Raw genomic sequence first — 23,414 nt, forward strand, 5'->3', positions numbered from 1 at the left:
CAGTCAACGAATTCCTTCTGAATGAGGATCAAACAAGGTCGAACCTGTTTCACCGTCGAAATCGACTTTCCTCGATCTTTTAACTCCCGAACTCCGATCTTCACTCTCCACTGGTTTTTAACTAGCAGTATTATAAAGAAACTGCTGGCAATGACCTTTTAAACTTTAGGCATTAAATAAAACTTCATGTTTCAACTAAACTGCGTCATAACATTAAATCACGCAGTGGCATGAAGTCAACATGGCAAATCCAGCCACGAACTGCCCCTCCTCACAGGGAGGGGTCCTCCTTTTATACCCTGTAAAAAAAACCTGTCATATGACCTCTACTGGCGGGAAAATGACGTCACTCCACCATCACAAGACCATTACCTCAAGTCCAGTATAGCTTCAACACCTGTCACGTGACAAGTACACCACTGTCACGTGTCAAGCGTTCGTAACAAAAGTAATACACAGAAAGCAGGAACTCTAGGCCAGGCAGCATCTATGAAAAAGAGTAAACAGTTGACTTTTCAGGCCAAAGCACTTCATCAGGACTGCTTGATCCAGTCCTGTGAAATGTTTCAGCCTGAAACATCGACTTTTTACTCTTTTTCCATAGATGCTGCCTGGTCTGCTGAGTTCCTTCAGCATTTTGTACGTAATACTAACCTTTAGGGAATTCTGCATGAGGAATCCCAAGTCTTTGCACCTCTGATGACACTATTGTTTTCTCCAACTGTCCTCTATAAATTACCTGTGTTCTAATTTTGTTTAATTGTCCTTCCCTTGGCAAGAGGTTTTTCTGAAATCCAAGTGCACTGCATAAACTGATTCTCATTTATCTATTCACCTGGTTATTGTTCTTCCTTTTATACCTTGTGGTACATTAGTGGCATTTTTGCCATTTTGTAACATCTGACTTTTTTTACGAGGCTGAGTTGCTATCTCGATGCTCGACCCAGCACAGATGGAAAACATGCAGGTCAGCTGGATTCGAACTGGGACCACTCGCCTCGAAGTCCAGTGCTCTTGCCACTACTCCATTAGCCACCTATTTACCTAGTTACAACACAAAAATCCAACAGATTTGTTAAACATCTTTTTATTTTCTAAAGCCGAATGTTGACTCTGCCTAGGTGCCCAGTTACCAGTTACTTATAAACAAATTCCAACATTTTACCTTCATTGATATTAGACTCACTAGTCTACCTTCCATTTTATTTTCCTTAGTCTTTCTCCCTGTAGGAACTTCTGTAACTTTATGGGACTTGGACATAGAACAGTGTAGCACAGTATGTGCTCTTCAGCTCATGATGCTATGCCAACCCTTTAACCTACTTTAAGATCAATCTAACTTTTCCCTTCCACTTTTCTCTTCATTTTAATTTTATCCATGTGCCTATTGAAGAATTCCATGAATGTCTCTAATGTATCTGCCTCTGCCACATCCCTGGCAGTACATTCCTAGCACCAACTGCTCTCTGTGTTAAAATAACCTACCTCTGACAAGTCTCTACTTTTTTCCAAGCACCTTAAGGTTATACCCCTTCTTATTAGCTATTTTGCCAGGGAAAAGTCTATCTGTTAACTCGATAAATGCCAATTATCATCTTGTACACTTCTAGCAAGTGACCTCTCATTTTCCTTCACTTCAAAGAAAAAAACCCCTAGATTGCTCAACATGTCGTCAAAAGACTTGCTCTCTAATCCAGACAGTATCCTGGTAAACCTCCTCTGTGCCCTCTCTAAAGCTTCCACATCCTTCCTATAATGAGCATAATATTCCAGGTGTTGTCTAACCAGTGTTTTATAGAGTTGCAACATTACCTTGTATCTCTTTACTCAGTACCTTGACTAATGAAGGCCAACACTTCTTAACCACCCTCAACTCATGCAGAAAATTGCAGCCAGTACGTGTAATGTTTTCATAACCTTCCTTTCAAAATTTCATGTCACGGGCCCTGAGGATTTATTGCCTTTAAGTCCTATTCAGTCCTACTCAGCTTGTAAGTCCAACTCATAATTTCTTTGTGTTCATTTATTCTAAATTTGAAGTCATTCACTATTTCTGTACAGTTTTTCTGGGAAATGCTAAAAAAGTGCAATGAAAAATAGTAAAGGAATTAAAATTTTTTGCTCATCTTTCTGAAAAGCAATATTTTACAGTATTGTGGCGACCCACTTCCCAGTGCACTCGAACCGGCTCACAAAGCGGCGCACGCCGGCATTGAGGCAGGGCCCAAAGAGGGCGCCAAGCCTGCTTCACCAGCAAGGGGAAAAGCCCGCGCGCAGGATGGGACTGTGAATACAGCATTCCCGCCTGGGGAGGGCGGGATCAGCAAGGCTTCAAAGCGAGGCCGCGAAGCTTGAATAAACCTCTTTTGTAACTGCAGCTCACCGACTCCGTGTCGTTATTGTAGCGCTGCATGTAGCACACCGCTACAATTGGTGACCCTGGATTATAGTGAGGGGGGAAAAAAAGAGAGAGAAAGAGAGCCAGACTAAAATAATAGATAGGGATGGGGGTAAGGAGGGGCATTATTTTAGTCTGGTTCTCTTTCTCTCTCTTTTTCCCCCCTCACTATGATCTCCCCCCAGCCCTACCTTTCTTTTTCTTTTATTTCCCATAATTCTCCACCTTCCCCCAGCCCATTTCCCTCCAACCTATCACTTCCCAGCTCTCTACTTTATCCCTCCCCCCACTTCTTATCCCCTCTCCACCATCCCATGTTACTTCACTTCTGATGAAGGGTTTCAGCCCAAAACGTCGTCACTACCTCCTCCCATAGATGCTGTCTGGCCTGCTGAGTTCTGCCAGCATTTTGTGTTTTTACACTACATCCACTGCTCTCTTTCATCAATGTGTTTTGTTACATCCTCAAAGAATTCAATTAGGCTCATTTAGCATGACCTGTCCTTGACAAGAAGTAATACTCACTGGTCTATAATTTCCTGAGTTATCTCTACTCCATTTCTTGAACAAGGGAACAACATTTGTAACCTTCCAATCCTCTGGTACTTCTCCTGTTTCTATTGATGCAAAGATCATTGCCAGAGGCTCAGCAATCTCCTCCCTCACTTTCAGCAGTAGCCTGGGTATATCTTGTCTGGACCTGGCAACTTATCTAACTTGCAAACACGAGGAAATCTACAGATGCTGGAAATTCAAATAACACACACAAAATGCTGGTGGAACACAGCAGGCCAGGCAGCATCTATAAGGAGAAGCACTGTCGACGTTTCGGGCTGAGACCCTTTGTCAGGACTAACTGAAAGGAGAGATACTAAGAGATTTGAAAGTAGTGGGGGGAGAGGGAAATGCAAAATGATAGGAGAAGACCTGAGGGGGTGGGATGAAGCTAAGAGATGGAAAGGTGATTGGCGAAAGTGATACAGAGCTCGAGAAGGGAAAGGATCATGGGAAGGGAGGCCTCGGGAGAAAGAAAGGGGAAGGGGGAGGAACACCAGAGGGAGATGGAGAACAGGCAGAGTGATGGGCAGAGAGAGAGAAAAAAAACAAACAACTAAGTATGTCAGGGATGGGGTAAGAAGGGGAGGAGGGGCATTAACTGAAGATAGAGAAGTCAATGTTCATGCCATCAGGTTGGAGGCTACCCAGCCGGTATATAAGGTGTTGTTCCTCCAACCTGAGTGTGGCTCTACTGTCCTCTACTGTCAAGATGAAGCATGGACAAGTTTCCACTGTTGCACCTGATTGGTCATATTCTCACGTGGCTCATCATTTCCATTGTTGCACCTGATTGGTCATATTCTCACGTACTTGTAGAATGCCTTGGGGTTTTCCTTAATTCTGCTTGCCAAGGCCTCCTCATGGCCCCCTCTGGCTCTCCTAATTTCATTCTTAAGCTCCTTCCTGGCAACCCTGTAATTTTCTGGAACTCTATCAGTACCTAGTTCCTGGCACCTTTTGTGAGCTTTTTTTCTTAACTAGATTTTCTACATCTTTTGTACACCATGGTTCCTTTACCCTACCATCCTTTCCCTGCTTCAATGGGACATACCTATGCCGAATGCCATGCAAAAGTTCCCTGAACACTTGCCACATTTCTGCCGTGCATTTCCCTGAAAATATCTGTTCCCAATTTATGGAACCAAGTTCCTGCCTAATATCATGATATTTCTCCCTACCCCAATGATATGCTTTCCCAAATTGTTTGCTCATGTCGCTCTCCAGCACTATGGTAAAGGAGATAGAGTTGTGATCACTGCCTCCAAAATGCTGTCGCACCGAGAGATATGACACCTGGCCAGATTCATTTCCCAATACCAGATCATGTACTGCCTCTCCTCTAGTTGGCTTATCTACATATCGCATCAGGAAATCTTCCTGAACACACCCAACAAACTCCACCCCTTGCCCTAAGATGATGTCATTCAATGTTAGAAAAGTTAAGATCACCCATCACAACAAGCCTATTATTGTTGCATCGTTCCAGAATCTGCCTTCCTATCTGCTGCTTGATGTCTCTGTTACTATCGGGGGGAGGTCAATAAAAAACACCCAGTGGAGTTATTGCCCCCTTCCTGTTTTGACTTCCACCCACACTACTCAGTGGATAATCCCTCCATGATTTTCTCCCTTTCTGCAGTCATGACACTATCCCTGATTAACATTGCTACGCCCCCACCTCTTTTGCTTCCCTCCCTGTCCTTTTTGAAACATCTAAAGCCTGGTACACTCAGCAGCTATTCCTGCCTCTGAGTCATCCAAGTCTCTGTAATGTCCACAACATTATCATGTCACTGTTTGATAATTGCTCCTAAACTGCCATATTATTAATTAAGCCTTTTTCATTATGCAATTACCATTCTTAAAAAACCCTATTCCCTGGAAATATTGAACCCAAAAGCCATCATGGTTTTATGGATGATCTTGTCTTTGGCTCTTTTTATGCAATTTTGTCTAACTTGGCTAATTATATGAAATTATTTGATCTTTTTCAGGCTCCCAGATGCTAGCCTATCAGCAAGGATTGCAGAGGAACATCGGGAAAACGTGGCTGGGATTGCCTCATCTTCTGGGACCCAAAATGTCAAAACCGGCAAGTTCAATATTAAGGCAGTTAGCTCATCCTCCCGAAAGCTCCTTCGCTTGAAAAAGTGTCAGAGGACCCAGCAACAGAAAGAACAGATGCATCGAATGCACAGGTCGAGGGAGGTCATGATCCACAGCAAATGCCCTCCGCAGTGGATAGGCAGCTCTAGTGATGGAGGCTCCAGCAGCAATTCAGAAATTGATGAGGTCATTACCTGTGACATTGACCAGACCAACCATCAGGAACCTCTAGGTACAGTATTGTCATCAATTAGAATGGGCTGTTCGTAGAAATTACCACAAGACACAAAAGGTCAGCAAGAACTGTTCTTCCAGGTGTTTGCTGTGAGCTGTCCTTCCATTTTTAATTTAAAATGTGTTTTTTTTAACCACATGGTATTTTCCATAATTTGAAAATTATTTGTAGTTGTTAAAGATTTAATACTGAAATGCTGATTGGAAGCCATATTAAAAGTACATGAATACAGAAGGTTGGCAGGTACACAGCACCATGTTTCAGGGTAACTTGATTTAAATAAGGGCATGCATTGTCAGAAGACCTGTACCTGTGATCTATAGGAGTACAGAAGAAGCACTTCATCTTTCTGCAACACTGGTATACCAATCATACATTCTCTTTGTGTTCTTCATCCTGTCCTAGGGAGGACAAGATAGTTGGTGCATTGGCAGATTTTGCTTATAAGAGGGTATTGGTGCAATAGTTCTCCGTTGCAACTTTCTAAAGAGTAAAGTATCCTGCTTGCAGGTTTTATAGCTCGGGTAGCATTCAGGTTCCGGCAGAAACTAATATCTTTTTAAATTAGTGTCAACTGTTGGCAGTTCTACCAAGATTGAATCTATTTCCCCATGGCTCAATACCTTTACCATTTCAAATAGCAAACATCAGCATTGTGAAGTTTGCCGGTAACTGGAAAGTTCATTGAACTAGACCAGTGGCTCTTAGTGGCTCTGTGTTGTGGAGTTAGTAGTTTAGCTGCAGGTTACCCTGTGCCATGCTAGCTTTTAAGATTGTGACAGGACTTTGTCTACCTGCCTAGATGACCAGAGATCTGGTTTAATATGAAAGCCATACTATTTGTGTTAAAGCAGTATCCCTGATTGGCACCCCATTGTAAGTATTCATATTTTAGATTCACAAGGTTAATTCCTGGGATGTCCGGACTGTCTTACGCAGAGAGGTTAGATAGACTGGGCTTGTACACGCTGGAATTAAGGAGATTGAGAAGGGATCTGATTGCAACATATAAGATTATTAAGGGATTGGACAAGATAGAGGCAGGAAATATGTTCCAGATGCTGGGAGAGTCCAGTACCAGAGGGCATGGTTTGAGAATAAGGGGTAGGTCATTTAGGACAGAGTTAAGGAAAAGCTTCTTCTCCCAGAGAGTTGTGGGGGTCTGGAATGCACTGCCTCGGAAGGCAGTGGAGGCCAATTCTCTGGATGCTTTCAAGAAGGAGCTAGGTAGGTATCTTATGGATAGGGGAATCAAGGGATATGGGGACAAGGCAGGAAATGGGTATTGATAGTAGATGATCAGCCATGATCTCAGAATGGCGGTGCATGCTCAAAGGGCCTAATGGTCTACTTCTGCACCTATTGTCTATTGTCTATAGTAGGGCAAATGGGGATGTAACCACTTCTAAGTTGCAAGCTATTTTAATGATTTAAGGAAATGGAACTAAAAATGATGCTGTTCCTAAAAAAAGACATTCAGATTTATATAACACATTAATTTTTCAAGACATCCCAAAATGGTTAGCATCTTCCACCATCTTTTAGTCATCTAAAGCAGTCATTTGTTTTGGACACCTTGCTATAAGAAATACATCATTGAACAGGAAAGAGTGTAAGGAAGATTTACAAGGCCAAGGGCCCTGTGTCATATGGAGAGGTTGTGTCGGCTTGGTAATTGCTTGGAACATTGGAGACCTTATGGAGGTGTATAAACAGGGTGAATGTGCATTGCCTTTTTCCTGAGGAAGGGGAGCTAAAAACTAGAAGACATGGGTTTATGGTGACATGAAAAATTTAAAAAGGGTTTGAGGGAACCACCTTATGCAGAGAGTGCTAGGTATATGGAACAAACTGCCAGAGATGACAGTTGAGGCAGTGACAACAGCATTTGAAATACATGGATAGAAGTTTAGAGGGAATAGGTTAAACACAGTAGTGGGTACCATAGTTGGCATGGACTAGTTGATATTAGTATTGATTTATTATTGTCACATGTACTGAGGTACTGTGAAAAGCATAGGTTTGCATGCTATTCATACAGATGATTTCAAAACATAGGTACTTTGAGGTAGTACAAGAGAAAAGCAGTAACAAAATAGAACATAGAACAGTACAGCTCAGGAACAAGCCTTTCGACCCACAATGTTGTGCCAAGCCAATTAAATTAGTTATCAAATGGCCAACTAAATTGGCCTTCTGCCTCCATAATGCCCATATTCTTCACATTCATGTACCTAACTAAATGTGTAGGCAGTGCATTCCAGATACCCACCACTCTCTGTGTAAAGAAAATTAAAAAAAAATACTTGCCCAACTTGCCACTTACATCTTCTTTGAACTTAGCCCCTCTTACCTTAAATGCATGCCATCTGGTATTAGACATTTCAATCCTGGGAAAATCCTGGTTTTCTTAAGGAAAAATCTTGCTTGATAAGATTTTCAAGAAGGGTGCGAGTGAATGGCTGATTTCCGGAGCAAAGGCAATTTTTACTACTCGGGGTAAAAGAGAGGCAAGACTGCGCAGATGCGTGAAGTCAGCCAGTAGAATGCGAAAGGTTTAAAAAGAAGACCGCCATATCCAGTGGGCAGCGTTCGGAGCGAGCAGCGGAATGAGAGGGAGGCAGAGTGATAGGGCTTTGGCTCAATGTGCTTAGGCGGTAACGGGACGAGGCGAGGTAGGTTTAACTGTGTTACTTACAGAACAGAGGAAGTATGTACGTGAGTCCAGTTTTCTGTGCTCGGTGTCAGATGTGGGATGTGGGATGTCTCCCGGCCTCCCGGACGGCCATATCTGCAACAGGTGTGTTGAGCTGCAGCTCTTAAGGGGCTGAGTTAGGGAACTGGAGATGCAGCTCAATGACCTTCGCCTGGTCAGGAAGAGTGAGGAGGTGATAGAAAGGAGTTATAGGCAGGTGGTCACACCGGGGCCACGGGAGACAGACAAATGGGTCACAGTCAGGAGGTGGAAGGGGAAGAGTCAGTTACTAGAGAGTACCTGTGGCTGTATCCCTTGACAATAAGTAGAGTCCTTATCCGCAAGTTCCACATGCGCCAATTCAACCAGCTGCAAATCGAGAAAACCTGGAAGTGCTCTTCCAGCTCTTGTTGTTCGAGCATGTACAGACTTTTTTTCCTTGTCATTATTCCCTAAACAATGCAGTATAACAACTAGTTTACATAGCATTTACATTGTATTAGGTATTATAAGTAATCTAGAGATGATTGAAAGTATATGGGAGGATGTGCGTGGGTTGTTGTGGATCGGGATCGGAAAAAATCGGAAGTTCTCTTACTAAGTAAGTCGGAACAGGTACATCGGTATTATTTAGCGACAGTTAGTCTTAGTATATAGTATATATTTTACCTTTCTATGCATATAAAACACTTAAGAATGTATGTTTCAGCGCGGAGTTTGATCCAGTGACAGACCACTTCCAAGCACGCTCTCCTATCGTGCCATGTTGATGTGGCGGATCAAAACCTCAAAACCCAATAATTAAACCACTGCGTTGCTTAGTAATAATTGTAGCTCTCATCGGGGCAGTGCCTTTCTTATTAATCTTCTGGATGAATATGAGGGACTTTGCAAAATGCCTTACTAAAATCCACGCAGACAACATCCATACAATACCCTTCATCAATAATCCTTATGTAACTCTGGCTTCGGCTAGCAGCTTAATATAGGGGGTGAAAGCCCCCGGCCTGGCCAAACTTAAGAAATCTCGTATGGGTGGATGCTGTGCGATGTGTCCACTGTTACTATTCAGTACCCTGAAATAAACAATACACAATGTGCGATTAAATGAGTAAGCTTTATAATTCTTACTTTGACAATGTGGTTAGTAAAGAAACGAAGGAAGGAAAAAAGGGCCCAATCTTATTAAACAGTCTGTTGCGTAATGTTGGAGCTCACAAATACAGCCGTTCATCCACCATCGATTTCACTGATCATCGCTGCCCTTTGGACCCTTGCTCCAAGTCCACCCTGTCCAGCGGTCTACCAACTCTCTCCATTCGCGTCTTCTCTCTCATCATCTCTCCCAACAAAAGACCGTGGAAATCTCTCTTCCAGCTCACAAGAAAGAACAACAGCATTCCTTACCCCGTTATCTCTAGTCATAACTCAAGTATTGCTGCTACAGAGAAACCATTATATTATCAGTGAAACCTTACAGCATGTTACACAGCAGTGAAACCCTACAGCATGTTACACTTGTCACTTCATCAAAAACCTATTTTGACACAACTTACCCTGCACAAAGCCAAGCTGGCTCTCCCTAAGTAAACCATGGTTTTCCAAATGCTTGAATCCCATCCCTAAGAATTCTTTCCAGTAACATCCCTACCACTGACGTGAGACTTGCTGGACTATAGTTTCCAGGATTAGCTCTGGTTCTCTTGTTGAATCTTCCCTGTCGTTTTGGGAGATTTTAACCAGGCCAACTTGAAAAAGACACTAAGTAATTATCATCAACAAATCACTTGTGGTACCAGAGGAAACAACACACTGGACCACTCTTAAACCACCATCAAGAATGCTCACTGTGCTATTCCATGGCGACACTTTGGAAAGTCTGATCACCTGCTGTACTTCTACTCCTTGAGTGCAGGCAGTGACTGCAGCACCAGTAGTAAGGACCATGAAGGTATGGACAAGGGTAGTACAGGAGCACTTACAGAACTGCTTTGAACCAGTGGACTGGATAGTATTCAGCGATTCATCTTCAAGTCTGGATGAGTATACCACAGTTCTCACTGACTTCATTAAAACCTGTATGGATATGTTGACCTAAGAAAGCTTAGGTGTACATTCCCAAACCAAAAGCCATGGATGAATCAGGAGGTTTAGATAGATAGATAGATAGATACTTTATTCATCCCCATGGGGAAATTCAACTTTTTTTCCAATGTCCCATACACTTGTTGTAGCAAAACTAATTACATACAATACTTAACTCAGTAAAAAATATGATATGCATCTAAATCACTATCTCAAAAAGCATTAATAATAGCTTTTAAAAAGTTCTTAAGCCCTGGCGGTAGAATTGTAAAGCCTAATGGCATTGGGGAGTATTGACCTCTTCATCCTGTCTGAGGAGCATTGCATCGATAGTAACCTGTCGCTGAAACTGCTTCTCTGTCTCTGGATGGTGCTATGTAGAGGATGTTCAGAGTTATCCATAATTGACCGTAGCCTACTCAGCGCCCTTCGCTCAGCTACCGATGTTAAACCCTCCAGTACTTTGCCCACGACAGAGCCTGCCTTCCTTACCAGCTTATTAAGACGTGAGGCGTCCCTCTTCTTAATGCTTCCTCCCCAACACACCACCACAAAGAAGAGGGCGCTCTCCACAACTGACCTATAGAACATCTTCAGCATCTCACTACAGACATTGAATGACGCCAACCTTCTTAGGAAGTACAGTCGACTCTGTGCCTTCCTGCACAAGGCATCTGTGTTGGCAGTCCAGTCTAGCTTCTCGTCTAACTGTACTCCCAGATACTTGTAGGTCTTAACCTGCTCCACACATTCTCCATTAATGATCACTGGCTCCATATGAGGCCTAGATCTCCTAAAGTCCACCACCATCTCCTTGGTCTTGGTGATATTGAGACGCAGGTAGTTTGTGTTGCACCATATCACAAAGTCCTGTATCAGTTTCCTATACTCCTCCTCCTGTCCATTCCTGACACACCCCACTATGGCCGTGTCATCAGCGAACTTCTGCACATGGCAGGACTCCGAGTTATATTGGTTTGTCATCTGCTAAGAGCTAGATCTGTGACACTTAAGTCTGGTGATACAGGTCTGTAATGATAACCAGGTATGACTTGCAGAAGGCTATTTCAAGAGGTAAGAAACAATTCTGAGCAAATTTGGAGTCGACATCAGATGCACATCAACTCTGGCAGGGTTTGCAGGCTATTGCTTCCTACAAAGTGAAACCCAACATCATGAATGGCAGCGATGCTTCACTGCCAGACAAGCTCAGTGCCTTTTATGCCTGCTTTGAAAGGGAGAATAAAACTAGCTGTGAGGATTCCTGCTGCACCTATTGACCCTGTGATTTCTGTCTCGGAGATCAATGTCAGGCTGTCTTTCAGGAGGGTGAATCCTCACAAGGTGGTACAACCCAATGGAGTACCTGGTAAGCCTCTGCAAATGTGCCAACCAACTGGTGGTGTATTCAAAGGCATTTTTGATCCCACTGCTATGGTCAGAAGTTTTTACTTACTTCAAAATGACAACAATTATACTAGTGCCCAAGAGAGCAGTCTGCCTTAATGACTATTTTCCAGGAATACACACATCTACGGCGATGAAATGTTTTGAGAGTTGGTCATGACTAAATCAACTCTTGCCTCAGCAAGGACTTCGACCTACTGTAATTTGCCTATCACCACAATGGTGAACATTTTCTCAATGGCTCTCCACATGATCTTGGATCACCTGGACAATATAAATACTGTTACAATTTCGGGATGCTGTTTATTGACTATAGCTCAGCATTTAATACCATCATTCCTGTAGCTAAATGAAAAGCTACAAAACCTGGGCCTCTGTACCTCTCTCTGCAAATGGATCCTCAACTTTCTAACCGGAAAACCATAATATGTGCGGATCGGTAATAACATTTCCTCCTTGCTGACAATCAACACTGGCATACCTCAGGGATGTGTGCTTAGTCCACTGCTCTACTCTCTCTATACCTCAAATGCTATCTATAAATTTGCTGATGATACAATCATTATTGGCAGAATCTCAGATGGAGCGAAGTTCAGGAGCGAAATTTGCCAGCTGGTTGAGTTGTGTCGCAGTAGTAACTTTGCACTCAATGTCAATAAGTTCAAAGAACTGATTGTGGACTTCAGAAAGTGTAGGACAAGGGAACACAAACAAATCCTCATAGAGGGATCGGAAGTGGAGAAAGTGAGCAATTTAAAGGTCCTGGGTATCAATACCTGAGGATCTGACCAAGTCAGTTGTAAAGAAGGCAAGACAGTGTAGTTATATTTCATTGGGAGTTTGAGGAGATGTGGTTTGTTGCCTAAAACAATCAAACTTCTACAGATGTATAGTGGAGAGCATTCTGACTGGGTGCATCATTGTCTGGTGGTGGGGAGGGAGTTACTGCTCAGGATTATAGGAAGCTACAGAAATTAGTCGGTCAGTCATGGGTACTAGCCTCCATGGTAAAGACATCTTTAAGGAGTGGTGCTTCAGAAAAGTGGCATTGATTATTATAAATCCCTACTGTGCTGGACAGGCCCTCTTATTGTTAGTCAGGAAGGAGGTACAGAAGCCTGAAGAGAGACAGTCAGTGATTCAAGAACAGCTTCTTCCCCTCTGCCATCCAATTTCTAAAGGGACATTGAATCCGTTAATACTACCTCACTGTGGAAGTCAAATCCGGATAAAGTCACTCAGAGACTGTATAAGTACAAACTCTTTATTCAAAGCACCTGGGACCCACTTAGTTAGTCGCTCAAACAGAACAGTCTGTCTGTGACTGTTCCTGCCCAATCCACCAACTAACTAACAATTCCCCTTACAACACAGATATATTTGTTCAGATACCTCCCACACAAGACAGGCTGGAGTCAAAGTTATCTTCTACATGATAGTCCCGAAAGACAAATTATGAAATAGGCATAATGGACAGAACATACAGAAACAGGCTAGTGTGGTCCTATCTTTACGTATGAGTGCACAGGGAGATAAGCATCCTGAAACCCTAGCTAGCTACCTTCAAGAAGAAATATGGCTCAGAGTGGCTTAGCACATCTGTTGATCATCAGCGGTTTCTTTCAGAAAAACAGGCTGCTGTTGTTTAACTAAGTGTTAATCCTTTTACATACTTCACTACTTTTTATTTCTGTTTTTGCACTATTTATTTTAATTTAATTATTTAGTACATATACATTCAGTTTTTTTCCTATATTGATCATGTATTGCATTGTACTGCTGCCGCTGGTGATATTAAATCTGATTCTGAATAATGAAACAACGGTAGCTACTTGCCAGTCCTCTGGGATCTTGCTTGTGCTGAGAGAAGACACGAAGATATTGATCAAGACACCAGCAATCTCATCATCTCTCTCCCCCTCAGCCTGGTGTATAGCCCATCAGGTCCTGGGGACAGCCACCTTAATGGTCTTTAAGAGACCTAACACTACCTCCTCCTTTAAGTTGAAATGCCCTAATTTATAAATATGCTCAGCAATGACCTCTCTATTCCTCCACGTCCTTCTACTTCGTAAATACTAATGTAAAGTACCAATTAAGCATCTCACCCACATCTTCCATCCGAGTAATTGTTCCCTCTTTATACTTCAGTGGTCCGACCCACTCCCGAGTTATACTCTTGCTCTTGATGTATAAAATACATGTGGATTCTCTTTAAATACTACTTGCCAAAGACTTTTCATGGTTCCTCCTGGCTTTCCTGTTTCTTTTCTTGAGTTCTTTCTCATGTTATAATCCTCAAGGGCTCTGTTTGATTCTAGCTTCCTAAGCTTTGCATACTTTTCCTTTTTTTCTTGACGAAATTCATCACATCTCTCAACATCTTTTATCTTGCCATCCTTGTCCATCCTTCTGACTGCAACATACCTGTCCTGTAATCTAATCACAAACAAGAGAATATCTGCAGATGCTGGAAATCCAAGCAACACACACAAAACGCTAGAGTAGTGGTCACCAACCTTTTTAAGCCCAAGATCCCCTACCTCGGTCTTAGTGAAGCGGGGTGCTTGGACTAAGGGTACTGAAGCCGTTTTGAAGGCTTCATTGCCTCGGACAGCCTCCCAGCCTGAACTGCAGCTTCTGCCTGCCCGCCGCCAGATGCCTTTGCCAGGTGCGGCTGGTTGCGGGTGGGGTGAGAGGGCAAGGTCAGGGCCGGAGAGGTCCCCGTGCCGGGTCCGCGATGGTCGCAGTCCAGACAGAGCGACCGACCGAGCGAAGAGTGTGACAGGCCCGCCTCTCCCCTTGTAGGATCTATCAGCCGACAAAAGTTTGTTTTAGTAGATTGCAGCGTGGTAGCTGCTCTGATACTTATGAAACCTTGAGCCCAAATTAGGTCGTCTGTGAATATTTTAACACCAGCTTCCCCACGAACATTCGGTGTGGTGAACAGGTTTAGAGGCGGCGCTCATCTGTCTGCGCTCTGGGCCCATAGCAACGGCAATTCCTGCCGGCCGCACTCCGGGCCAGTAGCATCGGCACTTCCCGCCGGCCGCACTCTGGGCCAGTAGCATCGGCACTTCCTGCCGGCCACACTCCGGGCCAGTAGCATCGGCACTTCCTGCCGGCCGCACTCCGGGCCAGTAGCATCGGCTCTTCCCGCCGGCCGCACACTGGGGCAGTAGCATCGGCACTTCCCGCCGGCCGCGATCTGGGCCAGTAGCATTGGCGGTTCTCACCAGCCGCGTCAGGCGAACACTGGCACAAGGGTATCACTGCGTTTAGGCGACTGATGACCTTTCGTGCATTCAAGTTCAACAGTGGGCATGACAGGGAATGAAGAAAAGTGCAGCTGACTCATATTATTTCCTCACAATATGAGTGAGGTGGTTGGGGACCATTGAATTACACTGTGTAGTGCGGGGGAGCTAAACGCATGCGTACTGGGCAGAAAGAACGGAACTAAAACCCCGCAACCCGGAAACAATCTCTCAACAGTATTTGTGTATTTATTTTTCATTTTTTTTCGGGATCTACTGGGAAAGTCTCAAAGATCGACGGGTTGGCGACCACTATGCTAGAGGAATCAGCTAGCCTTGCAGCATCAATGGAAAAAAGTACTGAGACACTGTGGCAGGACTGGAGAAAAAAGATGAGGAGTAGATGTAAAAGGAGGGGGAGGGAGAGAGAAATAAGGTGATAGGTGAAAGGGAGGGATGAAGTAAAGAGCTGGGAAGTTGATTGGTGAAAGAGATACACAGTTGGAGAAGGAGAAATTTGATAGGAAAAAACAGAAGGCCATGGAAGAAAGAAAAGGGGAGATTAGCACCAGAGGGAGGCGATGGGTCAGCAAGGAGTTGAGGTGAGAGAAGGAAAAGGGGATGGGGAATGGTGGGGTGGGGGGAGTGCATGTACCAGAAGTTCAAGAAATTTATGTTCATGCCATCAGATTGGAGGCTACCCAAATGGAATATAAGGTATCGTCTCTCCAACCTGAGTGTGGCCTCATTGCGACAGTAGAGGAGGCCATGGATTGACATATGGGAATGGGAAGTGGAATTAAAAATGTGTGGCCACTGGGAGATCCTGCTTCTTGTGGTGGACAGAGCATAGGCACTCAGCAAAAACAGTCTCCCAATCTATGCCGGGTCTCACTGATAGACAAGAGGCCACACTGGGAATACCGGACACAGTCTGTGACCCCAACAGACACAGGTGAAGTGTCGCCTCACCTGGAAGGACTGTTTGGGGCCCTGAATGGTGGTGAGGACATAGGTGTAGGGGCAGGTGCAGTCTTTTTTCGGCTTGCAAGGATAAGTGCCAGGAGGGAGATCGTTGGGGAGGGTTGAATGAGAGCAAGAGAGTTGTGCAGAAAGCAGAAAGTGGGGGCGGGGAGAGGGAGGAAAGGTGTGCTCGGTGTTGGATCCCGCTGGAGATGGCGGAAGTTCCAGAGCTTTATAGGCTGGATGCGGAAGCTGTTAGGGTGATAGGTGAAAACAAGAGAAACCCTATCCCTGGTAGCGTGGCAGAAAGATAGTGTAAGACTGGGCGTACATGTAATGGAAGAGATGTGGTTGAGGGCAGCGTTGATGGTGGTGGAAGAGAAGCACCTTTCTTTGAAGAAGGAGGACATCTCCTTCATTCTAGAATGAAAAGCCACATCTTGAGAGCAGATGCAATGAAGACGGAGGAATTGAGAGAAGTGGGTGGCGTTTGTACAAGTAACAGGGTGGGAAGAGGTATATTCCAGGTGGCTGTGAGAGTCCGTGGGTTTATATTAAAAATCAATAGAAAAGCTGTCTCCAGTGAGATCGAGAAAGGAGAGGGAGGTGTCAGAAATGGACCAGGTAAACTTGAGGGCATGGTGGAAGTTGGAGGCAAAGTTGATGAAGTAGGCTTGTAACATAGACTGTTCCACGTAGCTGACAAAAAGGCAGGCATAGCTGTGACCCATGTGAGCGCCAATGGCTACATGTTTTGTTTGAAGGAAGTGGGAGGGGCAAAAGGAGTGATTATTAAGAGTGAGGGCATTCCGCTGGATGGAGGAGAGTGGTGGTGGAGGGGAACTGGTTGGGTTTGGTGTCCAGAAAGAAGCGGAGAGCGTTGATGCCTTTCCTAGTGAGGTATGGAGATGTATAGAGTTTCTGAGCCAAAGAAGTAGGCTCGGAGACTGAGGTGGAGGAAGAAAAGTTCAGCATCATGGTGTACATGGAACTTGCTGGGTTGTGGGTGCAGGGGGACAAAGGTGAGGCCCTTCCTAAAGGACAGAATGTTCTGCCTCAGAGAGAGGAAGGTCAGAGGGAACGGTGAAGACCCAGCATGGATGGGAGCTGAGATCAAAGGTAGTGTCTGAGGAGAAGGGAGGTTTGGGGTGGTTCTGGGAGGGTTTTTCTTTCATAGATGTTGCCAGGCCTGCTAATTTCCTCCACTATTTTGTGTGTGTTGTCTTGTAGTCTGTGTATTTGGTCTTTATATGACATGTAATGTTATGGTTACACAGAAGATGCAGTGTAGGCAGACAGCAAGTTGTTAAGGCCGTTTTGAGGTAAACACATGAGAAAGACTTCAGATGCTAAAACACAAAAAGTGGTTGATGAATTCAGTGAGTCAGGCAACATCTGTGGAGGGAAATAGGCATTTGACTGTTATTGTTGAAATCATTCATCAGAGTTGGCCTGTGAGGCAATTACGTTGTAAGGTCAAGATATCATCTTTAAAGTGCAAGAGGTCAGTTCCAGAGAGTCTTTTAACAGCAGATAGAAAAGCTTTACCTTTGAGCCTGGTGGTTTGTGCTTTCAGGCTTCTGATGGAAGGGGGAAGAAGAGAGAATGTCCAGAAAAGTGGGATATTTGATTGCGTTGTTTGTGTGTTTGAGGCAGGGACCACACGAATGAAGATCCTTGGCTCAAAATGTCGACTGTTTATTTCTCTCTAGAGATGCTACCTGAACTGCTGAGTTCCTCCAGCATCTTATGTCTGTTGCTCAATATTTCCAGCCCTCCTGGTCCAAAACATCAACTATACTTTTTTCCATAGTTACTGCCTGGCTTGCTGAGCTCCTCCAGCATTTTGTGTGTGTTGTCTGCAGAATCTTATGTCTTTAAGGCACGTTACCATGTTTTTCTTTGGCACCATAATGCCAATAGATGAAGAATACTTTAAGGAAGAGCAAGATCAGACCCGAGGACCTGGAGGATGTTGCTGCTGACCTTATCACTTGGCGACAGCTGTGTAGAGACAGGGTTCGTATTCTGGAGATGGAAAGAACAACCAGAAGACAGCAGAAGAGAGCCAGGAGAAATGCAGCCATGGTTGCCGTCATTACCACCACTACCACATATACATATCCGACCTGCAATAGAGCTTGTGGGTCCAGGACAGGTCTGTATCGTCATCAAAGATCTCACCGTTAAAGGAGTGGACGTTGTCATCGGATTTTGATGGACAACCGAAGAGAAGACGAGAGAGAAATGCCAATAGTCTTCTTAAGCCAGTGGAAACCTTAGATTTGAGGAGGGAGCAATGTTCCCTCTAATTTGTAATGACCAGTGTGTGCAAAAGTCTTGTGCTGTGCAAATTTTTGTCTGGTGTCAATAACGTGTGCACTGAATAATTTCTTCAATAATAGTAGTATAAATAAGCCAGTCCTAAAATCTGCAGACAAATCATCGCAAGCTCCACATTGTTAACTCTGCATCAGAAACCGGAAAAGGAAATGTGATTGTGTATGATTGTAAAATATACTTAACATGCCAATTAGGTAGGGGGTGCACAGTTTAAATTCCTTTGTGCGCTAGTAGCAGAAGATGTGTATGTGTGTGTGCACATCCTAGAGAGAACATTTGTAGGGAGAGGTAAAAATGTTCGCTTCCTGCCAGCTGATTCACAAAGGATCTGGGTCAGATGCTTTCTACAGGTTCACTCTTCAAAGGGTTGGACTGATGTCTGCAATGATGATTGAGAGCACGTGCGTTTGAGGTTGTGGGGCAGGTTGTTTCAGTTCACAGAAACATAGAAAATCTACAGCCCAATACAGGCCCTTCGGCCCACAAAGTTGTGCCGAACATGTCCCTACTTTAGAATTTACTAGGATTACCTATTGCCATCTATTTTACTAAGCTCCATGTACCTATCTAAAAGCCTTTTAAAAGATCCTATCGTATCCGTTTCCACCACCGTTGCCAGCAGCCCATTCACACACTCTCCACTCTGAGTAAAAAAAACTTACCCCTGACATCTCTGTACCTACTCCCCAGCACCTTAAACCTGTGTCCTCTTGTGTCAACCATTTCAGCCCTGAGTAAAAGCCTCTGAGAATCCACAAGAGCAATGCCTCTCATCATCTTATACACCTCTATAAGGTCACCTCTCATCCTCCTTCGCTCTAAGGAGAAAAGGCCGAGTTCACTCAACTTATTCTCATAAGGCATGCTCCCCAATCCAATCCCCAATCTTGTAAATCTCCTCTGCACCCTTTCTGTGGCTTCCACATCCTTCCTGTAGTGAGGTGGCCAGGACTGAGCACAGTACTCCAAGTGGGGTCTGACCAGGGTCCTATATAGCTGCAACGTTATCTCTCGGCTCCACGATTGATGAAGGCCAGTACACGATTGATGAAGTGCCTTCTTAACCACAGAGTCAACCTGCATAGCTACTGATCCCTTTGATCCTCCACACTGCCAAGAGTCTTACCATTATTACTATATTCTGCCATCATATTTGACCTACCAAAATGAACCACTTCACACTTATCTGGGTTGAACTCCATCTACCACTTCTCAGCCCAGTTTTGCGTCCTATCAATGTCCCACTGTAACCTCTGACAGTCCTCCACACTATGCACACCAGCCTCTGTGTCATCAGCATTGCCCTTCTGTGCATAGCCTGCTGCTCTACCATGACTCATGGTTGGTTTGGGATTTAATTTTGGGCTGGTATTGTCTCTTGGCATTCTTGATAGCTTTGAAAAGGTCCTCCCTCAATTTCCTGTGTAGGGCAGGGTCACCCAAGTTGAATGCTACAGTCTTCAACTTCAGTAAGGAGTGAATCTCTGGGTTCATCCATGGTTTCTGGTTTGGGAATACTGGATTGACCACTTTGTTACTTTGTTCACTACGCACTTGCTGATGAATTTTGTGATGGCAGTGATGTGCTAATCCAGGTTGGCTGCTGAGTCCTTTTAGAAGCTCATCTATTTTCTCTTTTCTTTTCCAATCTTTTTATTATTATTATTAATATCAACATAATAAGATTAATACATAGATAATGGGATTACAAACATACTAATTTAAACTGAACATAAAAGGATACATAAGCAATAGTTACAATATAAATGAGTCTTCCCAAATCATGGACGATACAAGTAACATATAAACAAAGCAAAACTAGGTATATCATAATGTATATTAAAAAAAACAGAAAAAAAATATTTATGCTAGAAAAACTAATCTAACAACCTAATAACTAATAAGGAAAAAAAAAGAAAAAAGAAAAAAAGGAAAAAAAATGATGAAAAAAAATGGGCTGTTTATAATATCTAACAAAAATACAAAATCATCAGTGTCATCAACTCCGATCCTCTCAACATATGTAAAATCAAAACTGGAAAAACAAATAGGCTTGGAACAGGGTCACATTACATCATATGAAAATATTGAATAAATGGTCTCCATACCTTTTCAAATTTAATAGAAGGGTCAAATACAACACTTCTAATTTTTTCTAAATTTAGACATAACATAATTTGAGAAAACCAATGAAATACGGTAGGAGGATTACCGTAGATTTCGCACTACAGAGCGCACCTGATTAAAAGCCGCTGGCTCTAATTTTAGAAAGAAAATCAATTTTGTACTTGTACAAGCCGCACCGGATTTTAGGCCGCAGGTGTCCCACGTTGTAATATGAGATATTTACACAGAAAGATATTACACGTGAGGATTTTTTAACTTTTAATTAAATCCATATGGTAACATAAACAAATACATATTGCAAATGCTTTTTTTTCGAACCGTGCCTGTAACACGGCTACTTTTAAATATACATACGTATCGGTAACACACAAATTACGTTGCGTATACATTCCAATATCTCCTAACGACTGGTAAAAAAATATATACTGCAGCCTACCAGGAAAAGTTATTGATCGCCTTTAACTTAAAAGCAGAGTTTCGCGCTCGCCCCCACCTTCCCGTTTATCGCAAACCGGTATTTCCCACAAGACGCGGCGAAACCGGATGTGACGTCATAGTATCCCGGGATGTAGTACTTCTAACTTTAACTAGAAAATACTAACAAATGAATTACTAAGCGAAAATATTATAAACTAAATAACTGCCATAAAGGCAGCACAATGCTTTTCTTCGAGTGTTTTCCATGTTGATGAGGGTGAGTACAAATGACTGATTTACAATAATTGTGAAAGTGCGCTTGATTTATCGTACAATTTCATTGGACCTCTGTGAACTACTCATCAATTTTATTGGTCTACTGTTACGAGGCAAAATGTTTTTGGCGGCATGAAAAAAAATCATGCATTAGCCGCACCGTAGTAAAGGCCGCAGTGTTCAAAGCTGTTCAAAATGTGGGAAAAAAGTAGCGGCTTATAATCCGACATCTACGGTAATTTCTTTCCAATTCAACAAAATAGATCTTCTAGCCATTAATGTAAGAAATGCAATCATTCGGCAAGCAGAAGAAGATAAATGGACTGAGTCCATCATTGGTAAACCAAAAATTGCAGTAATAGGATGAGGTTGTAAATCAATGTTCAATACCGTGGAAATAATATCAAAAATGTCTTTCCAATATTTTTTCAAAAGCGGACAAGACCAAAACATATGAGTTAAAGACGCTATCTCAGAATGACATCTGTCACAAATAGGATTTATATAGGAATAAAAATGAGCCAATTTATCCTTGGACATATGAGCCCTATGCACAACTTTAAACTGTATTAATGAATGTTTAGCACATATAGATGATAAATTGACTAATTGAAGAATTTTATCCCAATTCTCAATAGGGATAGTAAGGTTAAGTTCTCTTTCCCAATCATTTTTAATCTTATAGAAGGGCTCTGAACGTATCTTCATAATTATATTGTAGAGTTTTGATATTACCCTTTTCTGAGAAGGATTTAGTTCTAGCAAATTCTCCAAAATACCCGAAGACTCAAGATTTGGAAAGGTAGGAAGTATAGTATTTAAGAAATTCCTAATCTCTAAATATCTAAAAAAAAATGAAATCTAGGCAAATTATATTTATTAGATAATTGTTCAAAAGACATAAAACAATTATCCAAAAATAAATCGGAAAATCGTAGTAATCCTTTAGTCTTCCAAGCTGAATAAGCTTGGTCTATAATAGAAGGATAAAAAAAGAAATTGGATACAATAGGAATATTTAAAACAAACTGAGTCAACCCAAAAAATTTCCGAAATTGAAACCATATACGTAAAGAATGTTTAACTATCCGATTGTCAATTCGTTTCTGCAATTTAGAAAGAGCAAAGGGAAGAGAAGACCCTAAAATAGAACCCAATGAAAATCCTTGTACAGATTTAATTTCCAGGTTCACCCAATGAGGGCTAAAAGATAAATCCCAATCCTTTAACCAACATATCAAATATCGGATATTAACTGCCCAATAATAAAATCTAAAATTAGGCAATGCCAATCCACCTTCCTTCCTTGCCTTCTGTAAATATTTTTTTACCTAATCTAGGATTTTATTCTGCCATATGTATGAGGAAATTTTTGAATCAACATTAGCAAAAAAAGATTTCGGAATAAAAATTGGTACCGCTTGAAATATATATAAAAACGGGTAAAATAATCATCTTAATAGCATTAATCCGACCTATCAGAGATAAAGATAATGGTGACCATTTAGTGAACAAACATTTAATCTGATCGATTAAGGGTAAAAAATTAACCTTAAATAAGTCCTTATAATTTTTTGTGATTTTAATCCCTAAGTATATAAAAGAGTCATTAACTAATTTAAAAGGTAAATTTCCATAAATTGGAACCTGTCTATTTAAAGGAAACAGTTCACTCTTATTAAGATTTAATTTATACCCGGAAAAATTACTAAATTGAGCCAACAATGATATAACTGCAGGAATGGATTTCTCAGGATCAGAAATAAATAATAATAAATCATCTGCATATAATGATAATTTATGTATATCCATCCCACGAGTAATGCCAAAAATGTTCGGTGATTCTCTAATAGCAATTGCCAAGGGTTCTAAAGCAATATCAAATAATAATGGACTAAGAGCCTTGTCTAGTACCCCAAAATAAATGAAAAAAGGGAGATCTTTGGTTGTTAGTAAAAACCGAGGCTACTGGAGTATGATATATCAGTTTAATCCAGGAACTGAATGTCAGACTAAAATTAATCTTCTCAAGCACAGTAAATAAGTATGGCCATTCAACTCTATCAAATGCTTTCTCCGCATCTAATGAAATGACACATTCTGAGGTGCTATGTGAAGGAGTATCAACAATATTCAATAATCTCCTAACATTGAAAAAAGAATAGCGATTTTTAATAAAACCAGTTTGATCTTCCGAGATAATTTGAGGTAATACCTTCTCCAGCCTGGATGCCCGTAACTTGGAAAAGATCTTGGAATCTACATTCAATGAGGATATTGGTCTATAGGATGCACAGTCAGTAGGATCTTTATCTTTCTTCAATATTAAAGAAATGGAAGCTCTATAAAAAGATTGTGGCAGATTACCCAATCTAATTGCTTCTTCAAAAACCCTGCATAACCAAGGAGAAAGAGTAGAGGAAAAACATTTTAAAAATTCTACTGTATACCTATCTGGACCTGGTGCTTTCCCAGAATTCATAGAGGAAATAACCCCTTTAATTTCTGCATCCGTAATAGGAGTTTCTAATATTGAAAGATCATCTG

General features: G+C 42.3%; 1 protein-coding gene across 5 annotated transcripts in view; it reads left to right on the forward strand.

Moving 5' to 3' along the window:
* The window catches only part of LOC140740064 (E3 ubiquitin-protein ligase arkadia-C-like), a 195,803-nt gene that overhangs the window by 9,729 nt on the left and 162,660 nt on the right, over positions 1-23,414 (forward strand). For all 5 annotated transcript variants that reach the window (XM_073068920.1, XM_073068924.1, XM_073068922.1 and 2 more), the window contains exon 3: positions 4,951-5,294. In XM_073068920.1, the coding sequence (XP_072925021.1) occupies positions 4,951-5,294 (344 nt within the window). The remainder of the gene's footprint in view (positions 1-4,950; positions 5,295-23,414) is intronic.

The sequence above is a fragment of the Hemitrygon akajei genome, chromosome 16 (genome assembly GCF_048418815.1).
Source record: "Hemitrygon akajei chromosome 16, sHemAka1.3, whole genome shotgun sequence".
NCBI classification, from domain to species: Eukaryota; Metazoa; Chordata; class Chondrichthyes; order Myliobatiformes; family Dasyatidae; genus Hemitrygon; species Hemitrygon akajei.